The sequence below is a fragment of the Gopherus evgoodei genome, chromosome 12, assembly GCF_007399415.2.
Source record: "Gopherus evgoodei ecotype Sinaloan lineage chromosome 12, rGopEvg1_v1.p, whole genome shotgun sequence".
In the NCBI taxonomy this organism is placed as follows: Eukaryota; Metazoa; Chordata; order Testudines; family Testudinidae; genus Gopherus; species Gopherus evgoodei.
The window spans coordinates 17068289-17093500 of record NC_044333.1 but is presented as its reverse complement, the minus strand read 5'-3'; the positions used below and the strand labels follow the sequence as shown (position 1 = coordinate 17093500).

Sequence of the window (25212 nt, the reverse complement as noted above, 5' to 3'; positions counted from 1 at the left end):
TCACTTCGCTGCTATTGGAATTAAAGTGAATTATAGCTTGTTTTGACAGTGTAGACTTCTCAGGGTTTGTCTACACAGACAGCAGCACAGCTTCACCAGTACAGCTGTGCTGCTGTAGCACTTCACTAAAGATACTACTGTGCTGACAGGAGAGCGTCTCCTGTTGGCCTGGTTAATCCACCTTAACGACCTAACACTGGGGGTTAGCTTGGTATAACTACGTCATTCGGGGATGTGGATTTTTCACACCCCAGTGATGTTATGCAGATGTAAGTTTTTTTTTATAGTGTAGACCTGGCCTCGATCTATTAACTGCATTTTGTGGACGTCAGAATCGGAGCTTTGCCCATAACCTCAAGAGGCATGTGGTGGTGGTTCCGCTGTTTCAAAAAGTGAGTTAAAGGAAATATGCTTTGGGGCATAATTCAAAATGTAATGCAAAAGGCAGTTTTGAGAGACCTTTTTGAAGTATACTGTAAATATTATGTAACCATTTTTTAGGACATGAAAAATCTTGGAGTGCGGCCAAAATGTTCAACATGTTTATGTAGATGATTAAAGGGGACTCTGAGAGGCCTGCAGGTTTCTACACATGCAAAGAAACCATGGGTTATTTTTGTTCTTGTGAAAAAGTACGTACTTTTTAATTCTGTTTTCGTGACTTTGGCATTTTGTCCCCTGGAGGTGTCTTAGTTTAAAAGAACAATGAAACAACTGGCATTACATTATTTATTCAAATCCAGCTGTTACATATTAAGCAGTGTTTTACGGTCACCGCTCTTGTGGACTTCGGTGATTTCTCAGACTTGTAAGTGTGCACTCTTTCCATAGCAATGTCTGGTTCAGAATGGGGTTGTAGGACTTTCATTCCTCAAATCCCTTCACCTTGAATCCTCTATTACTGTCATATTAGGGCTGTATCTTTGTCCTAGTTTTCATATAGTTTTTGTCACATTAAGACAAAGTCCAGCTCAAACTGTGGCATATAATTTCAAGCCCAGGAAGCTAAATTAAAATGTACAAATAGCCATGCTAATTGCTAAAAATTAAAATGACCTGCTCCTTTTTAAAGAAACCACTGAAAGAATTTAACCCATCATCATGTAATATTTAACTCCTATTTGGTTTAGAAATAATAAGGTAAAAGTCAAACCAGAGAGTCCTAACTCTGAAGCCTTTTTTTTAAAGGTGTCTAGCTTAATTTTAGGAAGATGTACATGTGATTTTTTTTTTTTTTTACTGCCAAAACATGCAGTTTTGTAATATTTTATACTTGTTTTAAAACACTTCTTATCCTCCTAATTAACAGAACCAGAATAAATCTTGACTTTTCAACATTGGATAGTTAAGTGTGTTCAAAATTAGTGTGCCAAAAAGCTGTAGAGTTGGCTTTAACGTTTTAGCTTTTTGTTTACATATGCGCGTGATGTAGAACTCTTAGCTGTAAGAAAACAAAATGAAGACCCTCTATTATATTTATAACAACACTGATTTCTTGTTCTTAATGTGAAAGTTGTCAGAGAGCATATTTTAAATGCATGATAGCTTCTTAAATTAGATAAAATCTTGTAATCTTAGATGACATGTCTCATGTAAAAGAGACAAGGTGGTGAGGTAATATCTTTTGGACTAACTTCTGTTGGTGAGAGAGACAAGTTTTCGAGCTTACACAGAGCTCTTCATCTGATCTAGGAAACATACTCAGAGTGTCACAGCTAAATACAAGATGGAACAGTCTCTCTAATATCCTGAGACCGACATGGCTGCAACAGCACTGCATACACGTCTAATGTAAGTTGGCTTCAGGGAAGGGGAATTTTGTCCTCCCTGAAAATGGCTTTCTTCTGATTTATCTGCATGTTGCTCGGATTTATTGATTTATCTGCATAGTTTAATGTCTCTCTCCTTGGGAGGGTGGGGGGATATCCTGATGACCAGGAGTGCTGCTTTGGCATCCTTTCTCAAGTTAAATAATTTTACAGGTGAGGCAACTTGACCTTTAAATCATCTTGAAACTTGAATCTACAGTAGGAATCTTTCCCAAGAATACCGTGACTTTTCTCACCTTAGAACAGGACAGATATCTAGACTGAGGCAGAGAAACTCCTACTTTTAAGGTAGCACTGAAAGCAATTTAGGAAGCATTCCTCTGGTTCAGTACAGGAATACTGGCATTTATTCCATCTGTAGTTACAGTAAAATGTTGTATATTACTTGGCTGTGTCATGCAGAAGCCTTTACCCCCAAAAGGTACTTTTTGATGACCTAGATGTTAATCCTGTTGTTAGTAAATATATAGCCTGAGGGTGGATCTTTAATCATAGTTTACTAATCATTCTAACCACCCAAGACATTGCCCTTGGAGCAGCCAAGTGAGCCCTAATGCCTTTGGTACAGGAAAGCTCTTATTTTGGCAAGGTCTCTTTTTTTTTTTTTTTTTAAAAACTGGTCACTAATTTTCTAATCCTTTGTGGAGGCTTTAGAAGCAGCCCGTGCTTTCTTGGCTGTTCCAAACAAAACAGACAGTCTATCTTTCTGAACTCTGTAGGTGTGTGTGCAACAAGTTATTGTATATGTGTATCAGGACAACAATTTTGTTTTCTTTCTAAGGTTTTGGTCTAAAATTGATACATAAATTGTCTCTGAAAACTCTTTAGTTTAGTTTTTACTTGAACTTGGACCATCATGGTAGAATGATTTTATCCTTGTTGAGTCAGATATTTTTGGTAAACTGAAAATGCATGAAGCTTACTAAAGTATTGAGCTCAACCTAATGCAGTGAGGAAAACTGTCTCTAAGATGAATAATGATGGTGACTGCAAAGGCTCAAATAGAGCATTGGGTCAATATTTGAGCCAGGCTTAAAATCACTGGATATACAGCTGGATTTTTCTCTAATTGTTTCCCAGGTTTTTGACTTGGACTGTTGAATTAATGTATTTCAAGATGTCCATGCAGAAAACCTCTTATTGACTTGGCTTGATGTTTACTTGGATTGTGGTTTGGACTTCAATATCTGTTCTTCAAGTGATTGCACACGCACGTTCCACTCTTGGTGTCAGTGCACACTGTACAGAACCATCGGAAACTTTCTCCCTTGGTATACCTGTTGTGCAGCTTGGAGACCTGCTGCTGCTGAATGCCACTGCATGCAGTTATCAAGGGCAGAGCCATCCTCAGCCTCACTCTGTTCCTTCTTTCTGCCTGTGATTTTTGTTGGAACTCTCGTCTATATGAGAACAGTTACTTCTCTCAATCTTTGTGAACTGTGTGTAGTTAGTTAGTTAGTGTGGTCTTTAGTGTTCAGATAGTAAGTTTTAGCTGTATAAAAATAATTTAAATTAATTTTATTTTTTTGATTTGATTTCCTCGTTTGGAGTTTTCTATTCAAGGTATACCCTGGTCACTGGGTTTCAAGCCTTCTTGCTTCAGGTCTGTGCCAGTGAGTGACCTGCATAATAACTGCCTGAAGTGCTTGGGGGAAGCACATATGAAGGGGCAGTACCAGATTTGCAGGGCTTTCAGGACTTGGACGAAGAAGGGTAGAGAGGATAGGTTGAAATTCCAGCTGGTGGAGGTGATGCTCCAGCCACTCTTGGAGCCATCCTGGTCTGACTCTATGCCAAGTACTGTGGCATTAGTGAGAAGTGATCTCCAACTTTAGTGGAATCGCAGTACTGTTTTTTCCCTTGCCTGAAGAGAGGAAGAAATACAAAGCTTCCAGAGAGGCACTGGCCAGGGGAAGGTCTCCATCCTCTAAGTCTGATAAGAGGGTTGAGGGAGTTGAGTAGAGTGCACCTGAAACCTAAGCACTCCTCCAAATTGGTGCCAAAGCCCAGTTGGCTCAAGTTATGCAAGGGGCACTGGCTCAAGTCCGGTGCTGGAGGCAGCACTGTCAACTTTTTTGGCGCCACAGCAAGAGACCAACTTGATGCCAGTTGTCCCGGATGTATTTATGGCAAAAAGAAACCTGCTCTCCCTCTTGGTGCAGGTATATCCTTCCTTACAGGAATCTGGTCCCTCAGGACTGCTGCCACTTGTGCCTGCAATTCAGCCTCCTGTACCACAGGACGAGGAAGCTCCTCAGTACTATCAAAGGGAAACCTGATCACTCCCACCACCCAAGACATTACCCTTGGTCCCTTTCTGGTGGCATTGCTCCACTGACTGGATCAGCCCTGCCATGGTCAGAGGAAGGGGAATCCTCGTTGTTGGACTCAGACATGGGATCTTACGTATCACAACTCCAAAGCGGGACCCACTGGTCTCTGCACAGATTCTCTCTTCCCACTGTGATCCTTCAAGAGACTTGCCATAGGAATGTGGCCAGAACAGTGGTGCCCTGCCCCATATCAGTGTTCATTTTGGAGCTCTTAAGGTTTTCCCCCAGCTTCCAGACCTTTCCCACAGCATGCATACTCAGTGTCCTTGTCTAGAAAGGCTTAGTCTATACACTGAGTAGCTCTGTCCCCACAGTTTACCACACACAATTGCTACTAGCAGCACATAGACATTATCACTGCTGTTGAAGTTGCACTTGCTCAGTCCAAGTGTAAATTGTTACATCTGCCACTACTGTGCCAACTTGTTGATGTAATTGCTGGTTAAACTGCTTCAACAGTACACTTGCCCCATCCATTGCAGTCTGTCAGTGCTCTTGCTCACCCTTCAGTTACAGATTTGGAGGCTTAGAATACAGGTTCTGTCCCATGTCAAGATGACTGCATGTAGGCCCATGAGCAACTGAGGTGGTATTTGGCTGATCTCTCTTCTGCTCAGCCATCTCCACTAGCTCCTGAACCCCAAGAGCAGCAGAGAAGGACATGGATGGAATAAAAATAACTTTTTAGTCTCATGGCATATCAGCTGGAGGGGAAAAAAGGTCAAAACCCAAAGGTTGGTTGGTTAGTTAGATATGTATGAGTTTCCCAAAGTGTGCATATTGCCACAGCTTTCCACTCACTACCTCAGTAGCATGTAAGACCTGAAAAAGAGAGTAGAAATAGATCACTAACTACAGTGAGTAACAAAGCTTGCACTCATCTACCGTCTTACTCATCCCCAAGAAGAAATACATCTCCCCATGTCCCACCTGCCTTAAGAGGAAAGGGAAGAGCAACCTTTAGTTCAACCATAAAACTAGAATGGAGAAAAAATAATTGTTGAATAAATGAGTGAAATTGAAAAGCTTATCTTCTCAAAGCACTGGTGCCTTTGTATTGGCAGTGGTCATCAGGCCTTCAGGTCCAGATGTGGTCCTGCAGTTTGAACAGAGGTGTGTGACTTGTTCCTTGTGCACCAGCAAGTGTGAGAGTGTAGGAGAGCATATCCTGTGCCTTTCAGTGCACGTTTCTTCCCTTCCAGGATAGAAGTCTTGAAGCACCTGTTGGAATAAATAAAAAATGTGAACAGGTGCAAATATGTTTTAGTTTATCGCATTGTCTGCTTTACTGAGGCTATTGTGGGAAAATACACAGATCTTGCCTACAGGTCCCAGGGTTGCTGAATGTAGATATGATGTGCATATCTATGATGTGGAAATACTGCACTGGTGCAAGGTGCAAAAATACAGTTCTCTATCTGTTGTTATATGTGTTTTCTAATGTGGCTATCATAGTAGCTCTGAAGTGTTGTCAGATAATTAAGAAGAGGAAAATAACCTTTGCTTTGAGATTGGATTTTAGAGAGGATAGGCTGACTTCACCTCTTGTTAACATTGTAAACTGTCTCTAGATAGAGCACTGGATGTAAATAATATATGTATGATTAAGGGTTCTAGTGTAAAAAAACCAGTTCCAGTGGGGCTTGTTGGTATCAGAACTTTTGCTTGTAACTTAAATTGCATATGGTACCTTGTTAGATTTGAAACTTGTAAAATCATCTGAGATAGCTTTACACCATTTTATAAAAATTGTTGACTGAACATTTTAATATAGCGAATCCAGTTAGTGATTTATAGGGACTCTTTTGTAGATCACTTCAATATTTCAAGATGTAATGCAGAAAACATTTCATAAAGCTTTGACCATTGCCTTGGTTTTCTAAGTAGCAAAACAGCACATCTGATTTTATCTGAAACATTTTCATTGGCTATCTGTACAAATAGTGGCTGTTAAAAAGACATCAACATACTGAAAATATTTTTTCCTGCAAATTAAACATGAATTACTTGTAATTTTGCCCTACATTTACTGAAGTTTAAAAGGATCAAAATTGCTGTGACAGTCTTAGTGCAAAGGCTGAGTCTAGTTTAACTTGCTCTGTGAAGTAAATGCCATCTGATGTTTTGTTTTTTTGTTGTGTAATCACTAATGAATACTGTTTTGAGTTATGAAGTTGAGACTTGCAGCCATCTTCAAACTTTTGGTCCTTATATAGCTGTAAAGCAGATCTACTACACAAGCATACATGATGCTGTTTGTTAGTATGAGACAGTACGTTCTGAGGTACGACACACTTTAGTTTGTGGTAGTAACTATCAAAGCGATAGCATTTTAATAGCTTTGGGAAACCAGCGTTGGCATTTTAATTATGAACAGCCTAACCCCAAGACTGTAATCACTTATTCATTTCCAATATCCCAGCAGACTAGCGCATTTTTGAACAATTTTACTACAGACTCCTGTCAGCAGAGATTTCACTGGTGCCACATTTGAGATCCCTTTCCTTGAGGATAAATGGACCTTTCCAGCTAAACCAGTCTTTTGTTCTTGTTTAGATGTGATGTAATATGTGCCAGACAGGCTTTGCAGACTCACTTGTGCCTTCATGTACACTCTTACTATCAGTAATGAAAACAGATCTATCCAGAATCTTTTTATCACTAAGTTTTGATAAATGGTTTTAACCCCCCCCCCTGTAAATGTGGAAATGGCCACTAGAATTTACTGGCAGAGCTAGGTCATGGGAAATGGTTTGAAAGGCATTTGTTTTCAGGCATAACTGTTGCAGCATACACTGAAGTAAATGACAAAATGATCAACACATTGGGTGCCTTCCTCTTGAGCCTCCAGAGCTGATGTCTGTAGCTTAGTAAGGGTTATTGTTGGTTTTTTTTCTTGAAATGTGATGGTGATTTAAAATAATGTCTTTAAAGGACGCTGTCAGAAGTAATCCCACCTCATCCTCAATCTTGATCTTTTAAAAAATGTGTATAACTCCTGATGTTCCATCCCACCATCTAAAATAGGAGCAACAAAAATAACTTCCTGAGTGATAGTTTTAATGTTACAATAGCAGTTCCTCACTTTGGTATCCCATCCTCAATAGTACAAGATATAATGGACCTGCTGTGGACAAAACCTCCATAGCCTCAAGGCGTGATAGTGAGTCCTCTCTGGGCTTGTATAAGCACAAGTGCTGCTTTATCTGTACTGGTATAGTTTGAAGTATAAAGATTTGTCTACTGATATATCTTTATACCAATATAGCTATTTTTATACTGGAAGGGAAATAAGCAATATGGGCATAAGGCACCTCCATACCAGTACAGCTGTGTCTGCACTCTGGATTCTAATGATATAACTATTTTGGTTAAAAAAAAAATCTCAATCCTAACTGACAGTTTTTATACTTGTACGGAAACTGGTGTGTAGACCAGTCTCTCGCATAGTACTGCAAAACCACCAGCTAGTCTTCAGCTAGGACTTTTAACTATTTCAGCTCTAGATTTGGAGAGTTGATGCTTTTCAGTATCAAGGTAGATTTTTTTTTTTAAAAGGATATTGTCAACTTAATTTTTTTTATCAGTTTCTGATAACAGCACCCTTTACGTAGTAAGTCTTGGTTTAAAAAAAAAGTTTCTGTTCCCTTGTTGTTTATGAATACCTATTTCAGCAAGGGAGAAATTGGCACACTTCAGCAGAAACAGTGAAAATTATACAAAATGTGGAGGAAAAGAAGTATCTTTTACTTCTTTCTGTTAGTAATCCTAACTGCTACCTATAGACTCATAGACTTTAAGGTCAGAAGGGACCATTATGATCATCTAGTGTGACTGCCTGCACAATGCAGGCCACAGAATCTCACCCACTCCTGTAACAAACCCCTAATCTATATCTGAGTTATTGAAGTCCTCCAATTGTGATTTGAAGTATGCACAAAATTTAGATAGAAATGTTTGGGTTTTTTAAATTGACTTTGTTCCTCTAAAGTGAAACTTAGATGCTTTTAAAATGTTTGGCTTGTCAACCTTGCTCTAGTTGCTTTTTGAAGCTAATTTGAACACCAATCCTTTCCACAAATTGATCTGAAAAATTTTGTAAGCTAGCAACTTTCACTTATCCTCCCTAAAGAAGATGGAACAGGTTATTCAGAGAAGATAAAAACAATTGCCCATAATTTAAACTAATATTACAGATGTTCTAGAGCAATTATGTAGTTGATGTATTTAAATACATTGTATTTAAACGTACTGTACCTTTCACTGTTTCAGAACAGAGCAAACACAAATTTTGGCCTTCTATGGTGTCTGTACTGAAGGCATGTAAGCTGGCTTGAAAGTTTCTATGCAGCATATAGAGCCTATTCTTGCTACCTCTGACGTTAGTTGCAAAATTCCCATTGCCTTCAAAGGGAGCAGGTTTAAATTTGTGACTGAGGCCCTGATTCAGCAAGGTACTAAAGCTGGTGCTTAACTAACTTTAAGCATGTGACTACAGTAGTCCCATTGGCTTTAGTTTTTAAGTTAGTTTGGCATATGCGGGCAGTTAAAGGCTCTCTTTTATCTAATGTTTAAATTGCAGCCCAACTCTTCAATGGGGAGTATAGTTTACACAACATCTCTGGCTGTAGTAGCTGTGGGAAGCCAGAAGTGTGTCTTTAAGACTTAACCAAAGGCTTTTTTCCTATGACCCTGTTCCCTTCTAAATTTTTTAGCAGTGAGAAATGTCAAAATCAAAACTGTGTAATGTTAGCCTTTTAAAAAAAAGCTGTCTTAATTGTGATTATGATTGTGTATCAGTAATGCAACGATTTCCAGTGATTAAAGCCCCCCTTTCCGTAGCCTATAACATTTGAGTCTCCCACAACACCATAGCCACATGATCTGCTTTCTCACATTCCTATAATTTGTTTTTCTCTTCTCTTGTCTCACTTTTCTAGTCACTGTCTTTTGTCAGGTTAACTTACATTTTATGCTTTTGTTTCCCTTCCTCTCTCTGACCAGATCCCCCCCTGCCCTTGCTCCTGTATCTGTTAGGAGTGTTTCCCATCGTATGTCTCCTTTTCTGTCTACAAATTATTCCCTGCTTTGTTGTTTCTCTGTTGGAGCTGTTCCTTTACCCCACTCCTGTTTATGGGCTGTTCCTTTTTATATTCCTATTCTCCTTGTTTTGGGAGAAAGCTGTTGTATATTCTCTCACTCTTTTTTTTATTTCCCCCTAACCACATCTGCTATACAGTGCTATTCCTTGCCTGGGAGAATGCAGGGCAAAAACCTGTGTAGCCCCACCTTAGTGGAGGAGGGAGAACAGAAACTGAAGACTGTAAGCACAGTTTCCAGGAGACTGTAGAGAAGCAGGTACACCTATATGTTTAGGTGTGTATCTCAGATTGGGAATCAAAATGCTGTGGAGTTTTCTTGTTGGCTTTGGAGAGTTAAATAGACTCATAGACTTTTAAGGTCAGAAGGGACCATTATGATCATCTAGTCTGACCTCTTGCACAGTGCAGGCCACAGAATCTCACCTACCCACTCCTGTAACAAAACCCTAACCTATGTCTGAGTTATTGAAGTCCTCAAATTGTGGTTTGAAGACCTCAAGCTGCAGAGAATCCTCCAGCAAGTGACCCGTGCCCCATGCTGCAGAGGAAGGCGAAAAACCTAAATGTGAAAGAAGGAAGAAAACAAAGGACCAAAAAACACCTAATTATGGACTCAGCAGTGGAATGTTTCCACTGCTGTATTGAAAGCTGTAAAGATGACTGAAGTTGCATGATATCTACTAAAGAATGTTAGCAGAAGTGATATTGTTTAGATTAAATTATTTTTAGATTTGCAGATCTGTTTTGTTTGAAACATCAGACTACAGAATAAGTTTTAAATTTGACTATTAACTGTTGTATAATTGTTTTGTGTGACCGGACTAGTTTTTATACCCATCAGATCTATGATTAAGGCTGTTTTAGTCACAGGTATTTTTAGTAAAAGTCATGGATAGGTCAGGGGCAATAAACAAAAATTCACAGCCCGTGACCTGTCCATGACTTCTACTATATACCCCTGACTAAATCTTGGGTGCTCTGGGGCTGGGGCTGCTACGGGTGCTGGGGAAGGTCTTGGTGGGGCTGGCAGGCTCCCTACCTGGCTCCACGCAGCTCTCCGGGAGTGACGACATGTCCCTCCATGGGCTGCCCCTGCCCCGAGTGACAGTTCTGTAGCCCCCATTGGCTGGGAACTGTGGCCAATGGGAGCTGTGGGGGCGGTGCCTGTGGGCGGAGGCAGTACATACAGCTGTCTGGCCATGCCTCTGCATAGGATGGAGCTGAGGGCATGTCACTCCTTACAGGGAGCCCCCCGAGGTAAGCACTGCCTGAGCCGTCACCCCCTCCTGTGCCCCTACCCCAGCCCTGAGCCCGCTCCCATACCCAAACTCCTGCTGCTGGAGGGAGGGAGGGAGGGGTGTGGTGGCCTGAGACTGCCTCAGCAGCAGCCAGTGTGGCTGGCCCAGAGGCTGTCCTAGTTGCTCAGGCAGCCCCTGGGCCAGTCACACCAGCAACTGCAGAAGTGACGGATGTCCCAGAAAGTCACGGAATCTGTGACCTCCGTGACAGTCTTGCAGCGTTATCTGTGATTATTCAATATTTAATAGAGATTTCCTCTTTTCAAAAAGAAAGCAAGAAAGTAAGTTGTGACTTAACAAGTTTTTAAACTAAACTCGGAAATTATTTCTGAACTCTTTCTAGAAGAGAAAGCAGACATCTTCGAGAATAATTTTATTCTTATCTCGTCAGTGAAAGACGAGGCTTCTTATTCACTGAAAAAGTTTGCCTGCGTTCTTGAATTAAAACAATCCTGAATCTACTAAATGAACACAACTTTCATCCTGATTGAGGCAAAGCTTATTCTAAAATAATCTGAACAGTATTTCATATCTTTTTTCAAAATAAAATAGGAATAAAAATTGTCCTACAGCTCATGTTTTCTCATGAATCTTCATTAAAACTCTGAGAATGAGACTTTAGATCAGAAATTAATCCTCTCTTTGACACTTGCCAAATGCATAGCAGTCAAGCAGAATTATTGCTTATTTTGTTTTTCTACCACTTAATTAGTTGATTTGAAAATTTCTAAAAAAATTGTGAATAATTGGTTCATTTTTATGGTGTTTTGAGGTCATACTACTTGTATACTGGCTGTCATATGAATATTAGTGAACATGAAAACGTACCTGGTACAAATTTGTGAATGTCATGTCCCCCACCCCCTTCTGTAGTTAAGATAGAAATGTTCAGTAGAAAGCAGAAAACATACTGAATAACCAATCACAGACCATGAATAGTAAATAGTTCATCAGCTGTTCACTGACTATCTGGAATAACTTTCAAAAGGCTCCTAAATCAGTTAGGTACTCCCAAAAATTCTACTTGGTTTGAAAACTTAATCATCTTAACTATTAATCAAATAACATTTTGAGCTGTAAGGATTGTGAATCTCTTCTCCCCCTCCCCCCCACCCCCCCCGCCATACCATATTGTAGCCTCTAGCTTTCCTATGAAAAATGGGGTTCCTTTTTTGGGGCATCTGGTTTTTCACCCATGTAAATCCATAGTAAAGCCTCCTTTGATTTCAGTGAATACAGAGTTGAGCCTTTTGTAAAAGCATTCTTAAAGGTAAAGCTAGTTTAAAAATTATTTTTAAAAAAATCCTCGCTTACAAATAAGTGTCCCCAGAAGGGATTTTAACAAAACTTAAAAACGTAAATGATGTCTTTAATTGAAGATAGGGTTGACATTCAGTAACAATGTACTTCTGCTCATGAGAATGTGACATCGCCCTCTGGTTGGTTGGTTGGTTTTATTTATTTATTTTCCTTCCTATTCTGCACCCAGAGACTTTCAACTGGTCTGCCTCTGATTGAAGTCCAGAATGAGATAAGTAAATCTGAATCCAGTTACCAGATTTGCATGACTACTTGAAGATGAAAACTGATAAGGATATGGCTACTTTCCAAAGTCAACTTAATCTCTGAACAGGCTGGGTTGAACTTTTGCTCAGCCCCAGGATTCTGGTGAATAAAACATACTCCATCTATAATCAGTATCTTCAGTTGTTTTTCATGAAAACAGTATAGCCCTTAATGTTTCTGCTAACTTTCACTGATCCCAGTGCTGGATTTACAGTACTGCAAGTGCATTATGTTACTTAAAATTGTCTTGATCAATTGGAGTAATAGGTTTATTTCTAATATATGTGAATGTAAATCCAATTAAAAATACAGTAAACTGTACTGTGAAGAGTGTTTTATTGTTGCTATATAGCAGTTTCTTTGAAGGTTACTAGGTGCACCACTCCTTCTCTACCCCCTGCTGGAAGCCCTGGCACCTGAAGAAAGAGGGGCAATGAGTTGAGACCACTGAACAGACTATTTTTTTGTTGTGCAGTTTAAAAAGACCAGGCATCTATTTTTGAGTTGAATTTGAGTTTTACAATTAATTGTTACTGCATTAGTAAGGGACTTGCTGCACAAGACTCCTTGCTTCGATGAGTTTTGACAGTGTAACAATTACTATTGCAGTGTAACAATTTCTTTAAAGAAAAAAAAAGGCTTTGTTTTATATCCAAAGTAACTTAATAAATGCAGTGCCATTAAAAAGTAAGAAAATACTGTCATATTGCTAGAGCTAATTTGTGGATACTTTTCGTCTTCATAGATTTAGAATTCCTAGAATTTATATTTGAGACACTTGCAAACACATTCAGTATTCTCTTTAATAGTCTACTTAGGGTACATCTACACTGCAAACCATTGGCAGTGGTGTGTGATGTATGCATAGCTACATGCATCTGTGAACAGCAAGCTGTGTCTATACCATAGAGTGTAGCTACACAAATCAGTGAAAGGCTTTGGTGCTGCCTTCCACCTGCTCAGAGCCTTTCAAAGCAGGAGTAGGCTCTGGTAGTGGAGAGGCAACAGGACACTACACAGCTAAAAATAGCAGTGTAGACAGGGAACGCACTGCTTGGACATGTAGAGAACTGTGTAGGGTACATACCCACAGGGTTCAGGCATGGCTTTACTTCCAAAAGCAGTGCTTCACCATCTGCTATTTATACTTTTGCTGGGGGACGGTGGTGTAGCATATGTACTCTACATACCACCTTAAGGAGCGTGCAGTGTAGATGTATTAAATGGTCTTTTATTTATGCATTTACAGTAGCTCAAATATTTTCTAATGTCATTCTTCTAGAAATATCAGTTAATTAGCATATCTGGTACAGTAACTCCTCACTTAAAGGCGCCCCGTTAATATTGTTTCGTTGTTACATTGCTGATCAGTTAGGGAACATGCTCATTTACAGTTGTGCAGTGCTCCCTTCTAAGGTCATTTGGTAGCTGCCTGCTTTGTGCACTGCTTGCAGGAAGAGCAGCCTGTTGCAGCCAGCTGGTTGGGGATTGGAACCAGGTTGGACTGGCAGTCCTGTCAGCTCCACGCTCTCCTAAGTTCCCTGTGCAGCAGCTACCAGCAGGCTATCAGTTGCAGCTATCCCTCCCCCCACTGCCATGTTGCCCTTTGCCTTGAAGCTGCTCCCCAGTCTCCTGCTTGCTGTGCAGGGAGGAGGGGGGGGGCTAATGTCAGGGTGTACCCCTCCCCCAACACCCCGCTTACCCCTTCTTCTCCATATAGAGCATGGTGTGGACACGGAGGGAGAGACAGAGAGAGCCTGGGGTAGCAGCTACTGGTCTCAACTTCCTGATCCACTTAAAAAGACAATGCACTTAAGAGTGGGTCAGCTTACTTAAAGAGGCAGTGTGTATTTCTCTCTCTCTCTTCTCCCCCCCCACCCCCCCCCAAGCTGTGTGTCTGTCTCTGTCTGCTATGCTCTCTCCCCTCCCTCCTATTTGTGCTGCCTTGTGTGAGAGGCTGCATAAGAAGATGTTAACCCTTGAGGGCTCAGCCAAGTGCTAGTTCATCACTTAGCACAGGGGTTCTCAATGGGGGTCGGGACCCCTCAGGGAGTCATGAGATTATTACATGGGGGGTCTTGAGCTGTCAGCCTCCACCCCAAACCCTGCTTTGCCTCCATCATTTATAATGGTGGTAAATATATAAAAAAGTATTGTAACTTATATTGGGGTGGGGGGTCACACTCAGAGGCTTGCTATGTGAAAGGGGTCATCACCAGTACAAAAGTTTGAGAACTACTGATTTAGCAGCAAGGCATTCCCTGGAAAATATTCCACCCTCTAACTTCACCACCTCAACCAAGCTTTACAATCATAGCTGTGAACAATATTAAATTGGTTGTTTAAAACATATAGTGTGTGTGGGGAAATTGGATTTGCTTAACATCATTTCACTTAAAAGTTGCTTTTTTCAGGAACATAACTACAACATTAAGTGAAGTGTTACTGTATCTATTTTGGAAAATGAAGCTTTAACTAACTTTCTCAGAAGTCTAGTGCACTTATGACTTAATGGCTGTATATCCTTGTGTGTTTCTTAATTGCCTGTCTCTTGGCGTTGTAGCTTGCTCCATTAGCAGTTAGCAAAATCAGACATGCTAAGTAAAGTATTGGGAACAGGAATGTTAACATTTTAAAGGAAAATGAGATTTTTTTTTCATAATTTTGTTGGATAAATGACAATGTCAAACAAATACAACGACTTATAGAGGGTCTCTGATCAAGGTCAGGTGATGCATCAAACAATTGTATATGGATCAGTTGGTATTCTGCATCTTATTCTGTTTAATATATAGGCGTTTTTACAGAACTGTTGCAACTTGAGTTAACAGGAATGTAATGTCCATTAAGAACCATAAGAGACAAATTTGTAACAGGGTAATCTTATTTTAAAGCAGAGAATTAACCTTCAGTAAACTGAGTGACAATCAAGTAACTGTGTTAATGGACAGCTCTCTGCTTTTTCCTATAACCTCTGGAAACATTCAATTTCTATTTTTTTCTTTTTTAAATTACAAACCGGAAGAACTAAGTTATCACTGTTTTTTTTTTTTTTTATGTTCGTTTTTGGTTTGAATTGTGGTAAACTGACTGTTTAACTAGCATCCTCTTCCTTTGTCACTGCAGGCTGTACTTAACCATAAATCTGTACATTAATCTCTGTACTCCTGGCCGTTAGCTTGGAATCTCAATAGTAAGTGGTAATGGGACCCAATGACTGAAAAATCAAGCCTCTCTGTTACATAAAAAGCTCTGTTGTTCCATGGAGTGTTCAGACTAGAGTTCCCCCAGCATGTGCTTCTCACATAAACTTAATTATCATGACAGGTTGTAGTGATAGAACTTGTAAAATATTACCAACAGACTGAATTGCATCAGGATTGTTAAGAGGAAATATTAAGTGATGGACTGGGAGACCTTTTGAGAAACCAAATGATTAGGTTAGCAAATACCTCTAAGTAGCAGATCACAAACAGTATATTGAGGGATATGTGTTTTGGTCTCATGTTGAAGATTTTTGAGTGACGAATACAAGTGGGGAGAGGAGGAAGGCAGTAGGAAGCCAAGTTTTATAGTAACAACCAAGTAAACACTGAAAGAACAGCCATTCAGTTTTGCAGATTTGCTGTTAGAAACACTCTCTGTAGCAATACCCGAGGAATAGAAAGTTATGCATAAGCCTGACCTAGTGATGCTAGTGTAAGAGACTAAGAAATTAAAGTAGTTATACAAAGAGTATAGATAAATACTAAGTAAAAAATAAAGAAAATATTTGATCCTCTAATCTCTTGTCAGTTTTAGTAATCTACAATATTACTTGTAACAGGAGAATATTAAAATGTTTCAGACGGATGAAATTTAAGTTGCGTATCTCTTTAGTCATAATACTTACTGTCATGTCCCTTTCAGATGTCATGACATCTGTGGTATAGCTTCCATTATGTGTGTGTTTGGGGGGAGACAGGGACAGTGAGGGGGAGGCTAGGAATACTTTTTTCATCTCCAATCTGAGGACCTCAACTTTGTAAATCATTCTTCTTGGCAGTCCATCAGAGCTTCCAGGCAAGATGCATTTGTTTTGACAATTAACTTTTTAAAAAAAAACAACTCTCTTTAAAACATCTAGCTGCTACTATAATGGCCACTGTAGGAAACAAGTGAAATAAACTCATCAATCCTATGTATTTATTTAATCTTGCAGGAATTCAATGACTGTTTTTAAATTTGGTGGTGGTGACGGAGAAAACCTGGTGGAAAAATGGGCTTTAGTCTTCTGGTTAGTCAGGAGGATGTTGCTATGTGCTAGTGCAAATGAATACACGGATTTCCTGAACTTGTGGATCGAGACTTGTGTTAAAACAGCTACACTAAGCATAATTTATTAAAACCCCACCCAAAATATGGGGGGACTTATTTTTAAAACAATGCAGCTGATCAGCTGACTGCAGACTTCATTCTACCCTGCGTTCCATTGATGTGTGCACACAACTCCTTTTTAAGACTAATAGGAGAATACAGTGCTTAGTGTGAATGTTTCTGCTTAGGAGTGGGCAAATAGGTACATATAACCTGAGATGACTCTAACTACGGACAACTGTTTATGTTAGTTCACATTTGTTTAAATGTCTCAGAATTGATTTTGTGTGGATTAACAAATCACTTGTGCTGACACAGGCGATGACTCAGTTGATGACAAGGGACTAACTGAAAAGGTTAGCTAAAAGGCTTTTGTTTAAATATTTGGATACTGTGCATACCCTGAACTCATCATTAGAGACTTCTTTGAAGATTTAAAGCTTTCTATATCATGCTGATGTTAACATATTTAGTGGTGCTATTTCTTTCACTTTTAGTGTGACCAAAACCAGCTTTGATTAACTTCCACATTCTTCATGAACATGATATAAGAATATCCTGTTTTGCAGATTGTGTTGAAATTAAACTTCCATAAATCTGAATTTACTTTTGTTGAAGGCAGATAATAGTTTTGTTGAAAGTTAATGTTCAGTGTCCTTGAAATATTTCTAAACCATTTGAGATAATAGCAGCCATTTTAATTTTTCTTTTACCTACTTTTCTCTCTTCAGTCTTCATGAAGAAATCATTGATTTCTACAAGTACATGTCTCCCAGACCGGAAGAAGAAAGAATGCGAATGGAAGTGGTGAACAGAATAGAAAACGTTATTAAGGAGCTCTGGCCGAATGCAGATGTGAGTAGGACTTGGCATGATCTAACGAAAAAGCTTTGTTTCTGCTTGTGTCTTTGTAAACAGATTTTTTTGTTACACTACCACTTTTCCCCATTATGTCATATAGAACTATATGCTCAAATTGTGATATAGAAGATAGTCACTACTTCTATGGCATCATAGTTGAGCTTGATACTTTAGACATGTACAGTAACTCCTCACTTAATGTTGTCCTGGTTAATGTTGTTTCGTCATGTTGCTGATCTATTGGGGAACAAGCTTGTTCAAAGTTGTGCAATGCTCCTTTATAACTTTGTTTAGCAGCTGCCTGTTTTGTCCACTGCTTGCAGCATTCTCTGGAAGAGCAGCCCCTTCTTGCGGGGATTAGAATCAGGGGTGGCCAGCAGCCCCCTCCCCCATCAGTTCCCCTGATGTGCTGCTCCTGACCTGCCCTCTGCCTTGGAGGTGCTCTCAGGAGCTTGCTGGGGGAGAGAGGGGTGCTAATATCAGGCTGTCCCCCTGCTTCTCCCTCCTTTCCTGCTCTGTACCCCCTCTCCACAAAGCTGAGGTGAGGGTCAGAGAGGAGGGAGCTGACTGGAAGCTGTTGCTTCCTGTCTGAACTGGCTGATCTGCTTAAAAGGGCAACGTACTTGAAGTAGTGTCAGTGTATTTAAAGGGGCAATGCACGTCTCTCTCTCTCTCTCACTCATGTATCCACCCCCAGCACTTTGGAAAGTTAGCACCTGCGCAGCCATGTGTTTGCTGTCTGGAGGAGGGAGTGGTGTGCTCCAGCTGGATAGTGTGGGCTCATCATCATGTTTGGTTTTTGCAGGGAAGTGTTTGCAGCTACTGCCCTGCATCGGTTGTGTTTTCTTCCTCCTGTCTCAGTCCATGCTGCCTTGCAGAGTGTGAGGCTACATTAGCAACAGCCTATTAATCCTTGAGGGCTCAGCTGAGTGCTGGTTCATCATTTAGCAGCAAGGCATTCCCTGGAAAATATTCCACCCTCTTACTCCACCACCTCAACCAAGCTTCACAATCATTCATTGCTGTATACAATATTAAACTGTTTGTTTAAAATTGTTTAAAACTTATACTGTATATAATGTCTTTTGTCTGGCAAAAAAAAATTCCCTGGGACCTAGCTCTCCCATTTACATTAATTCTTATGGGTAAATTGGATTCACTTAACATTGTTTTGCATAAAGTTGCATTTTTCAGGAACATAATTACAACGTCAAGTGAAGAGTTATTGTATATGAACACATGCCCTGGTCAGGGAAGCTAAATTAGATATACTACCAACAAAGGAAGGGTATGAGATCTAACCAGAATTATATTTGGGTGTTTGTTACCATGCATCTCATTAGTTATTAACTTTTTTTTAATGTTACCTAAGAGTGTGAGGTAAGGCACAAGTGTAGAAGAACATGACTGGTTGGGGAGGCCTACCTGATTGCATTGAGATGGCTTGTCCTGCTGGAAAAGAGAAGCTGATGTGCATACAGGTGTAAGGGAGGGTGTAGGAAGGAACCATGAGTTAGATCAGGGTTTCTCAAGACAATTTTTTTGGTGGCCTCAGAGTGCAGCCACCAACTCTTGCTGGTGGCTGCGCTCACGCTTTTCCCTAAAATACTTATTAGCTTTAGGAAAAACAAATAAATATGCACATATTCATGTCCAAAATCATTGTAATTTATTTATTGCTAGCTTGTAAGTCCTGTTGTTAAAAATATTAACAAACATACAAATATCACTTTTCACAGCATACTCACTCAGCCCCAGTAAACCTGGGGACAAATTAAGCCTTGGATGCAGAGGTCAGGGGAGACAGCAGGAGCCAGGGGTGATTTGGGTGGGGGGTTGGGAGAGACAGTTGGGGGCCAGAGCCTGATGCCCCGTAGCCAAAGCCCAAAGTCCCGTGGCTGGGGGATGGAGCCTGAAACTGCATGGCCACAGCCTCGGGCCTGTCATTGCACAGTCAGAGGTGTAGATAGAACAGGAGTACTTGTGGCACCTTAGAGACTAACAGATTTATTTCAGCATAAGCTTTCGTGGGCTACAGCTCACTTCTTCAGATGCACAGAATGGAACACACAGACAGGAGATATTAGCTCATGACTCAAATTATTGTTATAGTTATCTTGTAAAATCTTTGCATGTGCTTTCAAATTTAAACTGTTGACTCTGTTGTTTAATTTTAAATAAAGCATTACTACAATAAATTAACTCTATAGAATGTAATTTAGAAATACGATATCATTTCACTTGCCCCAAGGATATTAGTTGCTTGGTGTTTTACTGGGGGAAGCTTGAGTGGTGCCTGGTCTCTGTCTATGGCTCTAGCCAGTGCTATTCACATTAACTTCACATGCAAGTTTTTGTTTGTTTTTTTTAAAATCCTGTAAGTCTCAGATGTGACAAATCTAGATACAGTGTAACTTGAATTTGAAATTAACTAAGATTAAGTGTTCTTGTATACTTTACATCTTATTGGTTGTGTGTTTTGGTGTCAAACACTATGAACAAGCAGGTTGAAACCATTTATGAGCACAGACAATAAAATAACGTGTCACCATGAATGAAACTTTAAAACAAGATATGGCACATACATTGTATGCGTCCCCCACAGCATTTAAGAAAGGGATAAAAAGTTGATTGGGTAAAACTGTATATCTTAACCTGTAACTTGATTTATAGACTTCAGCAATTGCATTTGCTCTCTTAATTGAGGGGGATGTGCTTAGAAGGAAACATTCCTAATAAGTGAGAATTGTTCTTGGCATCAGCTGGGGTTCCACCATAAGAGAGGCTTTAATTACACTGAAACTGAACAATATTTAGTGATTTTTTTTTAAATGTGAAGGCATTTAAGATAAAATAAAAGAATTTGACGAAGTGAACATTAAATCTTGCTAGTATTGTATAAACAAAAGTTGTCATACAATGAAATTCAGAGGAAAGCTTGTCACATTATCGTTAACTGTACTTAGATATTACACAGTCCTCCACGTTGTCAGAGAACAGTTGATGTTGCATACCTTGTGCAGTTATGACAATACCATAGTTGGACACAAGATGGGCATTAGTGAGCTTAAGTCTATTTAAATTGGCAAACATAAAATTCACTGTTTTAAACATTGTGGTGGGAGGGGAGAGGAATATAAACTGGCTTGCAAAGAGTTCCTATTTTTCATTAATTGTGGATGTTGTCAGGATTTGTTAGAATGAATACCTCTGGGTACATTGCATGGTAAGGTTCTCTTAGAAACATTAGCATTGTGTTAATGTCTGCAAAATTCAAGAAAGAAGGAAGATGTCAGTAAGGCTTGGTCTATGCTAGCAACTTATGTAAAACTGTGCTGTTCAGGGAGGTGGAAAGTCTATACCCCCTGAACAGTGCAGTTAGACCAACCTAACTTCCAGTGTAGACAGTGCTATGTTGATGGAAGGGCTTTGCCCGTCAACATACCTATCACCTCTCAGGGAGGTGGAGTATCTATGCCGCTGACTGGAGAGGCCTTCTTAGCAGTGTAGGTAGTGTCTTCGCTGAAGTGTTACAATGGCGCAGCTGCATCAGTTCATCTGTGCCACTGTAGGATTTTAAGTGTAGACATGCACTAAGATTGTAAAGATGTTAGCAAAAATGTAAATAGTTTACATGCAAGCGAAAAAATGCACCTGCACCAACACAATAAGAATGCTGAAGTATAGTATTAATAGCACTCCTAGCACACTCCAAAAAGTTAGTGCTTGCAACACTTCTGTGAAGTAGATGGTAATATATATTTGTGGTAATACAAAGGTATAAATGGCTTGAGAGTTAGAACACAAACTCTTTTACCTGGATGTTGTATGAAACTCTTTGATGCTTTTCTCTAGTATTATTTTTAAAAATAGTTTCTTACACACTTAAGTACTTTTTTTAAATGAGGGATTTGTAATGGAAAAGCTGATGGAGGTAGAACTCTATTGTCACGAGTAGCACTTTAATTAGAAATAATATTTATTCTGATAGTCTTCTATCTGTACAGCTGCTTACTGTCATGAATATTTTTAGGCCTATTGCTCTATTTCTAATCTTCTTTTAAAGTTAAAGATGTAAATACTTGAGTTTGCCAGACTCCTCTGTTTTATGGTCATGTTAAATATTTCAGTAATACCTAAAACTACCAGTGGAGGGTAGCAATAGTCAAACTTTTCTAGTGACTTAATTAGATAATTGTTCAGAAATTTAAAAGGTGCATTCTAATGCCCTATTTTTCTGTTGCAGGTGCAGATATTTGGAAGTTTTAAAACTGGTTTATATCTACCAACTAGGTTAGTACCTTTTCAGTAACTTCTTATACATTGTTTAGGCATATTGTGAAGTCTCTTCCTCTGCTGTTTACCTTTATCCCCCATTGCTGTATATTGAATTTGTGTGCACTGAGATAGAATAATGTTCTTGGGGTGGAATATGCACTTATCTTACTGTTTTCCTAACTACTGACTTACCTCGTGTGTTTTGTATCAATATATGTATATTCAAAGGTGACTTTTATATACGGGCATTTTTATAGAGTACCTATTTCAGTGATGTTTAAGATATTGTCTTTTTTAAAAGATTGCCTCATGCTCTAAAATGTCTGACTATCCCTGAAAACTGCTCAAGCCTGAAAGTAAATATTATTATACTTTTATTCAGCCCTCCCAATAAATACATTGTAAAATATAAAGAATAATTGATGGGTTATATGAAATAGGACACATCCGCCTGTTTAGATCCTGCTTGCATTAATTTAAAATGTGACCCCTTTGATCATATTGTCAAGTATAAACTTAGTTTTGTAATTCAGCCTAATTACAAGATTAAATAAAGTAAAATTTTAGGTTTCTCTCACTTCACTGATTTTTCCAGCATGTGATATCCTTTAAACCTGACATTTGAGGTCAAGTATTAAGCTATTTATCATATTAAAAGAAGCTGAATCCAATTTCTAGAAGAAGAAATTCAAACATTAGCATATTGCATAGACAGTTTGGTTGACATAAATGATTGTAGATGTCTTTGTCCACAAAGATAGGAGAATAAAGCCTGTTTAAGAATCCACGTAAACCAAAAGAATTCTTAAAGCTATCAACATATACACTAATCAGATGCTGAAGATGACGTGTGTCTTATTTAGTCCCGCTCAAGCGTCTATCACTGAGAAATCTAAAATAGCTAACTGCGGACTTAGCTAAATCCATTACTAATTTCCATCAAAACAAAGTTCATCGCAAGATCGCATTAAGATCTTGTATGTAGGAATTTGAAATAATTTTGCCAATTACTTATATTTTCCTTTTTAATCTTCAAACCCTAATGGTTACAGGATAAAGTCCTATAAGCAATTCAAAGGCTATAGTTTATGCTTTAAAGACCTTTTAAAAACATTTTTTGCCAGGGAACATTTCAGAATGAGTAATTAGTTGATTCCCAAACCTGACTACAATATTAGTCTCTGTTCACATTTATTGTTTCTCATCTCTTCTTCGGAGGAAAATGCTTCTTAAAATTAGGAACTAAATTAAAGAAACTTCTTCATATAATTGGCTTTGACTTATGAAGCAACAAGAAAGAAATCAAACTGAATTGCTAAATTTCTGATAAGTAAGCCTCTCAGAAGCGCAGATTTCAACCCCGTCCCCTCCTCCCCAAGAAAACATTTTGCCTACTTAAATTTGGCCTTGTTCTTCTTCAGACTATTCGGATTAATCAAAAATAGATTAGTGCTGATAGTGCAAGAAATGTATGCATCATTATTCACATGTCCAATAGACTTTAATCCCCTTGCTGCTCCAGTCTTGATGCTTGGCATTTGTTCTGAGCCCTTCAGTGGTTCAGATTTTGATTACAATTTGTAAAATTAGTTTTTATTCACTACCAGAACTCAGTTGTGAGAATTTAATTGAAATCTTTCAGAACTCTTGGTGCAGTGGTCAGAGGCACTTCTGTCTTGCCTGCCTTTCTTTCCTGTTTGTTGTTGTTGCTCTGGAGCTTGCCTACTTTGCTATTCAGAAGAATTCCAATGCTTGGAGTATTTGATTTTAATAAAACAGAATTTAGGACAGCGTGGTATACTGTGCCTCTTCAGTCTACTTTGTTGTTAATCTCTAACATGAACACAATTTTCTAGTGTTTCTTTAACTAGTTACACAGTTAGTCTAGATCTGAGGTTTTCCCGTTAAAACACCGTTTGCTGGCCTTTTTTGATTCTGTTCTAAAATAGAATCCCTTGACTATCCAATTACTTCAGTGCTGAGGACTGATTAGATAATGATTGTTCATCTGATGGGGATCAAGTAGTGTTGTCCTTCAGGTAATATGTAGTCTCAGGGTGTTAATGTATATGCTCTCTCTGGCCTGGTGCACACTAGAAACATTCTTTGCTGCTTCCAAAACTGTGTGAGCAATGAGCTGAGCCTGATTTAGCTGCGTAGATCAGAACAAAATAGTGTTCAGCACCATTTCAGAAGAGAAGGTTTTAACCACAGTTGTCTGAAATGTGCTGAAGGGTGCTTGTTCCTGGTCAGCTAAACAGCATATAGTGGCACTGATGTTAAATCTGTCTGTTGCTAACACTGATTAGAATTTGCACACAGGCAGACAAAGTTCCTAATGTGGTTTTTGTAAAAGTACAAAATTCTAAAATCTGCATGAAAATAACTTCTGAAATAAGGTAGATTCCCTAGTATTTCTCTCTTCTCTCTCTTCCCCCACCTCCGCCCCCGTTTACTTTGGCAAGCCAATTTATTGGTGAAGAATAGTCTCTCTAGGCCTAAATCCCTCCCTCTTTACCCAAGTCAGGTTGGTCTAGTGCCTGACTGGAAAGCAGACCTTAAACTACAAACCAAAAAAGAAGTTTGGAAAAATATATAGCTCAGCTTCTTCAAAGCCTCCAAAAAAGTTTTCACTGTTTTTTAAATTTTAAAGACTTTACTGGACCCTAATAAAATTGTAGTGTCAACTAGGCATCTTTAAAATTACTATTAGAATGCTCATCAAGGCTGTAATTACCATTAGATGGATGCTATCCTTATTGATTTCTGAAATCTGTTCTGTCTGAAGACACTGCTAGTTCATGCACATAAAGAAATAATTGTTTTTTCTTGAAACTTGTAGTGTAATACTGGATAGTTAATTAGTTCTATCAGTTTGATCCACTCCTTTCATGCACACATCAGAGGAAAAAAATCCTCTGCAAATCTCCTCTACAGCCCAAACTGGGCTCCTATGGATCTCTCTCTCCTGCAGCTAAAGATACTCTGTTTAATTCTAATTAGGACTTGCTATTTTCATATTCAAAGGAAAACTACTGAGACTTAGTTAAAACAACTTAAATAACTAAATGCCTACTTAACCTTTTTCAAAACTCTGCTTCAGTATTTATTTAGTGAACAGGTGTGTAATCTCTCTTGGTGAAGGGTTCCATCTTTGATATTTCTCAGTTCATTGGTGGGGGAAGAAAGGGAGCCAGTTTGCACAGTAGGCTGGAAAGTAGTTAAAACCCAAGGGTTTCAAGGTTGTTCTATATACTTAGAAATTGCTCTGATTAATGTAGTCATTACATCAACTGTTTTCATACATAACAGCTCATAGTTCTTCTGAACACTATTTCCATTGTTTTTTTTTAATGGAAAGGTGGATTCATTTATCCCACTTCACATTATCAAATTGTCAGGATGGTAGCTTGCTGTCTGATTTAGTACATTTACAGTGTGGTAACTGTTGGTCCTAGGCTTTGGGAGCTGCAAGGGTGGCTGAGGTAATATCTTTTGTTGAACCAGCTTCTCTTGGTGAAAGAGAACTTTTGAGTTCCATCTGAAGGCTAAGATGACCTGAAGAAGAGCTCTGTGGAGCTCAAAAGCT

General features: G+C 39.1%; 1 protein-coding gene across 2 annotated transcripts in view; it reads left to right on the top strand.

Moving 5' to 3' along the window:
• Positions 1 to 25212, top strand: part of TENT4B (terminal nucleotidyltransferase 4B) — a 52154-nt gene that overhangs the window by 6913 nt on the left and 20029 nt on the right. Inside the window, exons 2-4 of one of the 2 annotated variants that reach the window (XM_030582269.1) lie at positions 1693 to 1791; positions 17216 to 17339; positions 21592 to 21638. In XM_030582269.1, the coding sequence (XP_030438129.1) occupies positions 1760 to 1791; positions 17216 to 17339; positions 21592 to 21638 (203 nt within the window). In that variant the 5' untranslated portion in view covers positions 1693 to 1759. The remainder of the gene's footprint in view (positions 1 to 1692; positions 1792 to 17215; positions 17340 to 21591; positions 21639 to 25212) is intronic. The other variant, XM_030582268.1, reaches the window with a different exon arrangement.